General features: G+C 37.1%; 1 protein-coding gene and 1 long non-coding RNA gene across 2 annotated transcripts; one reads left to right on the forward strand and one right to left on the reverse strand.

Moving 5' to 3' along the window:
- The first annotated feature begins 1572 nt into the window (after positions 1-1572).
- On the forward strand, positions 1573-5076 carry LOC149223386 (uncharacterized). Its single transcript, XM_089383273.1, has 2 exons — positions 1573-4362; positions 4448-5076. The coding sequence occupies exons 1-2, from the start codon at positions 1788-1790 to the stop codon at positions 4780-4782; spliced, it is 2910 nt and encodes a 969-aa protein (XP_089239399.1). The 5' UTR covers positions 1573-1787; the 3' UTR covers positions 4783-5076.
- A 2782-nt stretch (positions 5077-7858) lies between these two features.
- Positions 7859-8763, reverse strand: LOC149223387 (uncharacterized). Its single transcript, XR_016248960.1, has 4 exons — positions 8638-8763; positions 8464-8543; positions 8337-8371; positions 7859-8156 (listed from the first exon to the last, which is right to left on the reverse strand). It is a non-coding gene; the product is annotated as an uncharacterized LOC149223387 (long non-coding RNA).
- Positions 8764-9087: the final 324 nt, after the last annotated feature.

Here is a 9087-nt window from a genome sequence, read left to right on the forward strand (position 1 = left end):
AAAATAATAAATAATAATCTTAAAGTACGTTTTAATCGTCCAACATTTTTATTGGCTATGATGTCTTTGTTACACATAGTTGTTAAGATAAGATATTAAAAAAACCAAGTTGTCCGCATTGTCGAGCATGCTTTTCTTCCCATTGTGGAGCACGCTTTTCTTCCCACTCGAGGTCATTTTGACTTTAGGCTATGATGTCTTTGTTATGCGTAGTTGTTAGGATGAGATATTAAAATAACCAAGTTTTTGGCATTGTCGAGCACGTCATCTTGACTTTCATGTTCAAGTTGTTCAACTTATAATTTATATATGGGCAATATACATTTGTTTGTGATTTTTTGTTTATTTATTTTTATTATTATTTTGAAAAAAATATTTATCTTTTAAACATTAAAAATTAATAATATTTTATTATTATTTATATTATTATTTTTTTATCCAAAATCTATCTTAATATATAGATTATATTTACTTTAAAAAAATTATTTATTATTTATCTTTTAATAATTTGACTTGACAACATTCATATATTATTTAAAAAAATAATTAAATAAAACTACATAAAACGAAAACCATGAAAAAGAAAAGCAAAGTATTGTCAAAATCACATAACCAGATTTTGTCGAAAAGTCAAGTTATGTCAAATTCTATAAAAGTCAAGTTTGTCGTGAAATGGTTTAAATTCAATGATATATTGATATCTTCATGTCCTTACGATGAACCACGCTGGTTGGTTCGAAACGCCTCGACAAATAATGTCTCATGTAATTTTCGCCGAAAAATCTTTTGTAAATCCTCTATTCGTCATGATCCGTCATGGTCATGTGGTGGAAAGCTTCCGATCGACAAACTTTTGAGATCTGAATTTTGTTATGAAGGGTCACGCCTATCACCTTTGAATTCGGCAGGATACAAACTTTTGAGATCTGAATTTTGTTATGAAGGGTCACGCCTATCACCTTTGAATTCAGCAGGATACTGAGAGTGAAGTTAGGTGCAATGTGCATTGAAATCAAACCCAAAGAGAGATGTATGTATTTGAAATGTATTTCCAATAAATTTTAGTCAAAGTCTCAGCTACCATCTTCCAATGAAATTTCGAATAATTTTTAATTTTATAACATTTTTATATCTTTGAATTAGGACTTCTGTGATTTATAATAATTGTACCAGTATTCTTTATGTCCTTTGAATTCGGCATTACAGTTTCTTCCCGTGTGTTCACATCAATGTAACTTTTTTTAGTACACAATGCATTGAAATCAAACCCATCTCTCTGAGGAAACTCCTATTTCCACCTCTATAGGAAAATTAATGCACCCTGACATGCAAGGGAATAGTGGATGCCTTGTGTTAACATCAAAGTCAACTTTGGCAGAAATACAAATGCATTGCACCCACTATTCCCCTCATGTCAGGGTCATTAACTTCCAGAAATGTATGTACTTGAAACTTCTTCTAGATGATTGTAATGATCTTTCTATTCTTGTATGTTGAGGATTGTAATGATCTTTCTATTCTTGTATGTTGAGGATTTATGTATGCCCATTGAATGGGCCTCAATGAGATTTTTAATGCTCATCTTTGGCTGACCTGCGATAATTTTCACATTTAAAAATAATTTTTCCATTCCGCTGTCATTTTCTTTGCTTATGGTTCATATTTCGCTTTTCTTTAACTAGTTCGGCGATTGCAGAAAAAATGTTCATCACTATTTGATACTGCCTGCATATGAATTTGTTCATAAAATCAGTGTCTTCAAAGTCGTAATTATAAACTCTTTCATTATGAGCTGCCAAAGGAATATGAATGCTCCACTCCTGTGTTTGGCACTGACAATGATTTCAGTATCTATATGTGTAATGAAAGCAAACTGCACAAACGTTCCACGGGATGCTCAACTCCTCTTAGCAATCAAAGAAACTTACAATTATGTGTCGCTGGATGACTGGGTCGAACCGTCCATCAACAACTTCTGCAATTGGAGTGGTGTCACCTGCGACCAGGAGAAGGGACGGAACGTAGTGGCCTTGAATCTGCAAAACAGGAGCCTCTCCGGTTCAATCCCACCGGAATTGAGCGAACTCCACCTCTTGGCATCTCTCAACCTTTCCTACAATAGCTTCTGGGGTTCCATCCCTTCTTCCCTCTTTGGAGGATCCAATTCCTCACTGTCAACTCTCTCGCTTGCCCACAACCATATCATTGGCACCCTTCCCACCACCCTCTTCAATTCCACTCTTATTCACTATCTGGACTTCTCGTTCAACAACCTCACCGGCTTCGTTCCTCCTCGACTTGCCTCGCTGGCCAATCTCCAACATCTCAACCTCCGCCAGAACAACTTTGAAGGTCCGATTCCAGTTGCTCTGTCTAACTGCACAAAGCTTACTGTCCTAGATTTGTGTTTGAATCTTTTACTCAACGGAACTATACCTGCAGAGCTGGGTTTGCTGTCTAGATTAGAAAACCTGTGCTTAGACGTTAACGACCTCACCGGAACGATTCCCATATCGATTCCTTCCAACTGCACTCAATTGAGGGTGTTGATGGTTGGAAACAACCGCATGTCCGGTGGAATCCCTGCAGAATTGGGCAAATTACGATACCTGGAAAGACTTTACATAGAACTGGCCAACTTCCAGGGTCCCATCCCTAGCGCTCTCGGGAACCTTACAGCACTGAAAGTGTTCGCCCTTTACGGCAACTCTCTGACGGGCGCAATACCCAGATCTCTTGGACAGCTCTCCAATGTTGTTGATTTTGTGGTAAGATCAAATTTCCTTACGGGGTCCCTTCCGCCGGAGCTCGGCAATCTTACCAACGTCCAGTACATGCAGCTGCGAGACAATTCGCTCACAGGAAGTATACCCAGCGATTATGGCCGTTTAAAATCAGTCACCAGATTCCAGGCACAAGGCAACAATTTGAGCGGATGGATTCCTGCAGAGCTAGGCAACTGCTCCAACTTGGCCCAGCTTTGGCTTCACAGAAATCGGCTCAGCGGGCCTATACCAGAAGAGCTAGGACGCGGGTTGACTCAGCTTGCCAGCCTGTATCTCGACCACAATCAGTTGAGCGGTACAATACCAGACACCCTATCCAACTGCACTGGTCTGCAAGACTTGAATCTCGGCTACAATCGGCTTGAAGGTAACATACCCCATGGTGTTGCGAATCTAAGGCATATAGTACAATCGTTTTCTATGCCGCATAATATGCTTACAGGCAACATTCCTGTCGAGATCGGAGGCATGATGCTTGTTACCAACATAGACTTTGCAGGGAATAGACTGAGTGGTCAGATTCCCAGCAGTATGGGAAGCTGCGTGGAGGTTCTGCATCTCAACCTTTCTGGCAACCGAATTGAGGGACAAGTTCCCCTATGGCTTGGATCCATGGTCACTCTTACCGATTTGGATCTTTCAGACAATGAGTTGTCTGGTTCGATTCCACCTTACCTCGGGGACATGGAAACTCTTAGCTCTCTGAATGTGTCCTACAACCGTCTGTCCGGCCCAATTCCAGACAAGGGCGTCTTCCGAAATCTGACGGCCGCTTCCTTTCTTGGAAACGAAGGTTTATGCGGGCCGATCCTCGCTAAACCTTGCCCTGCGCCTTCGGGTCCTTCCGCGTCCTCGGGACTTAGCAAAGCCAAGAAATTGTCCATCATCTTTTCTGCCGTGGCTTTTGGCGGGGTCATCGCTGCTGCATCATTATTCTGTGCTATCCGTATCCGAGCCAAGTCGAAGAAGGGAAATCATGTGACTTCTGCTGGAATCTCAGACAAGGCCAACCCCATAAAATCGATGACCACAGCCGAGGTCTCCGAGGCAACTGGAAGATTCAGTCAAGAGAATATAATTGGTTCTGGGAAAACAGCAACAGTCTATAAAGGCTGCCTTCCGGATGGAAAGGAGGTTGCCATCAAGAGATTCAAAGGCGATTCAAGCGTGGAGGCATTCCAGGGTAATCTAATCCCTGAAATACGGGTATTAGCCATGACGCGACACCGAAACCTAGTTCGAGTGTTGGGTTATTGCAATAGTCCTGGAATGACTTCCGTGGTCATGGAGTTGATGCCCAATGGAACCTTGGCGACGCAAATACAAGAGGGAATACTCGACTGTGAAAGTGTCATCGGTATCGCACTGGGCGTCGCGAATGGATTGCTTTATCTTCACGAAGAGGGTTTACAGCCTATTCTTCACTGTGATCTCAAGCCCTCCAACATCTTGCTTGATTTCGATCTCAAACCTGCTATTGCTGACTTTGGGCTCTCAAGAATCTTCAAATATGGCGACGTCAGCAACGGTTTCAGTACCTCCAACGTTCGGGGCTCCATCGGTTACATGGCACCAGGTAACACAAAATTGCAGGCCCTGTTACTTGTGTTATGCATGGTCCTTCTGATGATGAAATTTCAATCATGTCTTGTCTGTTTCAGAGTATGCAGGTTGTTCGAGAATCACCTCAAAGGCTGATGTATATAGCTATGGAATCGTCCTCCTCGAAATGGTGAGTGGCAGAAGCCCACTATGTGACATGTTTCTGGACGGGAATACTACACTTAGAGAGTGGGTGGTGAAGGCCATTGGCGACGGCAACCCATTGAGCGCTGTTGCTCCTCACCTTCTGGAAGGAAGTGCGTCCAGCGAGTACTCGATTGAAGATGAGACTATTAAACTTCTGAATCTGGGTATCGCTTGCAGCTCAGACGCACCTCAAAACAGGCCAACAATGAGGGAAGTGGTTAGCATTTTGAGCGCGACGAACAACTGAGTTCAGTTCATTTATTTCATAATTATTATTATAAAAAATAGGGAATTTATATGAGATGATTAAGTATTATGTAAACAATTGAATTTACTTTACTTCATATTTATTGAAAATAGAGAATTTCTAAATAATATAGAGATAACTTATACCGATGATGATGTAATTCTGCTCCCTTCATAAATGTTTTATGATGAAATCTGTCGCTTCGGCGATATATGTTGTATGATAATTCTTCAACGAGAATGCTTCCCCACTGAAAAACTTATACCGTATTTGTAAGAATTATGTAATGCTGAGTTAAATTGTATTATTTTATCAAATTCCGAATCCATTGTAAGATTTATGACAGAAATTTTCGTTAGATTCCGAATTTCGACATTCAATGGCTCTAGTGTGAAGTTAATAATTGAATTTGACTTTACTCCATGATATAGAATTTAGAATTTGTAAATAAATTAAAGATAACTCCGTAGACTTGAGTTGAGCATTGTAATATGTGATTTTCATAACAATTTTGCATAGTGATTTATGTTATATTATTAATTGGATGGCCCACTCCAGCCTAATATATAATGTAAAATAATATATAAATATCTTTTAAATTCTTTTCCATATGTTAAATTTATATTAATATGTTGAATTTTTAAAGGATATTAATATCATAAAACATTAACATTGCAAATCGGCCCTCTTCTATATCATATGGATCTCGGGCCCTCCTCTCGATCGAATCAACGGATTCTACTCATTAGATTACCAACTCTTCTCTTAACTTCTGCGAAAAGACAAAATTCAGTGCATTCATATCAATAGGGTCATTTTGACTTACATGTTCACGTTCTTTGATTTTGATTTATGACTTACATATTGTTAATTACGTCCATATGCATCTGTATATTGGATTTAGACACTTTAATTAATAATAGATTCTATTAATGATTCTATTATTAGATTTCGTCTCAACTTCACCGTCTCCATCTTTTTCTGCATGTAGGGTGAGGAAGAACTGAAGCAGAAATTCAAGTTAGTTTTCGATAGGTTAATTTTCCGCAAGACCATTTAAATCATTATCATAATGCATCTCATACATTTTAGAATAAATAGCTTTCACAATAATTTAACCCGGTTCAATAATTTAATCTTGTTCAATACTAAAGAAACTATTCATTTTCACCATTAAATCTAACTTTTATGATTAATAAATTCATATAAATTAATAAAAATAGAGCAAAGACAATGATACCTTCTTACTCTAGTTTCTAAAAAAGGTTTTATAAATTTATAAAGGAGCGGATTGAAGTCTCCAACAATCCACCCCTTTTTCCCACCCGCTAAAACAACACTTTGACTGAAGCCTTGTAGTCACTACAAATTAAGAGTAACAATTAAGAGTAACAATTAGCTCTAATACCATTTTGAAAATTGGACATGCTAGGAATCAAACCCAAAAGTTTCCCCCAACTAGGGAGATGCTCTTTAAACTATGTAATTTTTGCATGATAAGTATTCATATTGATACAATGTCAAGGTGTAAATTGTTTTCTCCAAGATTGACACAAAACATAGATATGCACCTTTTGAAAAATTTTGCTTATGATAAAGAGAGAAATGAATTCATATCATAGTTATTATAACAATGTAAACTTTGAAACAAGAATTCTAGCCAAAAAAATCCCCCAAAAACATGAAAAATCAACTCAAAAATGAAAAGTGTTGATGGTGGAATAACACTTCTTTTCTCTACGGTAAATTTTCAACTTGTTTTAAAAGTAGCAATGAAAACCAATCTTTTGTGGAAAAATTGTACAAAAAACATCGAAAATGAAAAGTGTTGATGTGGTGATGTTGAAATGACCTCTCTTTTCAACATTTTGAAAACTCAGCTAAAATATTTTATCATTACTCCTAATGAAAACATAAATTTAAAAATAAAAGCAAAAATAAAAACAATAAAAAAAACAAAAAAAAATAAAAAATAAAAATATATATTTAAAAAAATACATAAAATTAAAAAAACACAAAAAAAAAATCAAATATATAAAAAACACAAAAAAAAAAAAAAAAAAAAAAAGACAAAAAAAAATCAATCATAAAAATGTTAAAAAAAAACCAAAATTAACCTATAAAAATCAGAATTAAAAAAAATAAATAAATAAATACGTAGAAATAAATAATAACGAAACCATATTTTCTAAAACTATATAAAAATAAATTTATAGAAATAAATAAATAAAAATATAACAATTTTATAAAATTATATTAAAAAAACTAAAAATATAAAAAAATTAAGCTGGATAGTGAGTCCTGAGGCCCAAGGTACTGATTGTAGCTAGATATAATTTAGTGTGAAGAATAAAAACTGCTCAGAAGAGTATTTGGACATGATTGCAAAGCTCGTGGCTGGGAGGAGAGACTTTCCAAATATCTTTAGGATTTTATGCTGATAAGTTAATCATATAAGTAATATAGCTTTTATTTAAACAATGATAACGGTAAATTAATGGAATAAATGTTTCCTTACAGTGATAGGATAGCTCGTTAAATGGTTATGGAAAATATACTTACAAGATAGCTCGTTACTTAAAATAGTAATAGAATAAGGTCAAACATAGAAATTTCTTTATTAATTGAACAAATAAATCCGATGCTCAGTACAGGAACATAAAGAAATTCATAGCATAGGAGTGTAATTATATAGTAAAGCCATAAGGCTAGCAAATCACGAAGTCCAAATGAGAATTCGGCCCCTGCTTTTCTATTTGTAACATGTAGATGTAAAACTGGAAAGAAAACAATTTCATTACTTCTGGTGGAATAAACTGTAATTTTTAAACCATAACAGAGAATTTCCTTCCGTCAACGGTGAAGTGGGTAAATCTTTTAGTTAAGTACTCAAGAAAAAGAGATTCCCCCTAAACAGGGCATAAACAAAATAACTAGGCGAATCCTCAAGCATAAATATTTTCATAAATGATTAACAGATACATCAAATAACAAAAAACACAGATATTAACGAATATTACAAAATCATATGGAGCATTAAAAACCTTCTGTAGGCGGTGAATAGCAAAACTGTGTAGAGACATTATCACTAAATAAGTAAAGCTTATCACCGAAATCTTACAACAACAGGGTGCAGTGGTCTATATGCTTATAACCAAACGGAGTTAAAACCAAAAAGAGGGAAAAACCCTCGAATTAGAGATTAAACAACCTTTTGATCCCAGAAAGCAATGCAACATTATCGACTTTGCAACCATGTTAAGTAACAAAATTAGCATTTAACTGTTTACATAGTCATCCCAATAATAGATAAGAATCGGGTAATTTCCAGCCAGAACCCTCTGCCAAGCGATTTTTCGGTGAATATTTCCAACCTGTAAAAGGCCGAGTAAGGTATCAGTCCTCATGACCTTGGAGGGCGCGGGATTGACTCCATAAGAACCTTGGTAAGGGCAACACGTTACGTGCGGCATCACCAATATATCATTGTCTAAGGTATGTATTATATTAAAGAAAACATTTAAGAAGATAGCAATTGAGGCTGGAAACCTCACCCTAACACTGAAGGTCCAATCCGAAAGCAGTCTGCCTACATGATATAAGAAAGAAAAACCCTTGTATTATTAGTACGCAGAAATAAATAACAAAACTGAAAAACGATGCCGTAGAGGGTAAGCTCACCTTCTTCGTGTTGGCTTCAAAACTCGTTAAGCCTCGATGAACCAGAACAGTGTTGCGATGCCCTGGACTTGGAGCGTTACCTACCAAACCATTACAATCCATGAGGCAGTAAAGTAGGTAAGAGAAATAATTATTATGGAACAGATTGTATAAAGAGTTTAAGTGTTCCATTACCTTGCCGAGAAGGACGTCTAGCTGACACCATGGCTCTCGACAAACATGTTACAAAACAAAGTGAAGACCTGGTAGCCAACTTCATTGCAGAGTGGCCGAGCCATCAACCCTCTGAATGAAAATGACTCTCCATCCGGTCAGAGGTGGGGGCGATGTAGCTGGAAAAACCCTAAAACTTCTCCACTATTAGATTTCCTCCAACAAGATCGACGGATGCAGGCGAGAACAGGTGTCGAGCCAAAGCTTCAACGATGAATGGAGGCCTACCAGAGGATAGCCCCAGATCGCGCCGCGTGGAGAGACATACCCAATGAATTTAAAATGGCGCAGAATGACGGGCTCAATACCTCGAGTGAATGACGGGTCCAATACCTCGAGTGAGGCCATGTGCCTCTTTAATACATGACAGAAGCCTTAACGCATGATGTGCGAAATTAATATCATGTGTAA

This window comes from Pinus tabuliformis, chromosome Q (assembly GCF_031772625.1).
Source record: "Pinus tabuliformis cultivar Carrire ecotype Pingquan chromosome Q, CPIR1, whole genome shotgun sequence".
Lineage (NCBI taxonomy): Eukaryota > Viridiplantae > Streptophyta > Pinopsida > Pinales > Pinaceae > Pinus > Pinus tabuliformis.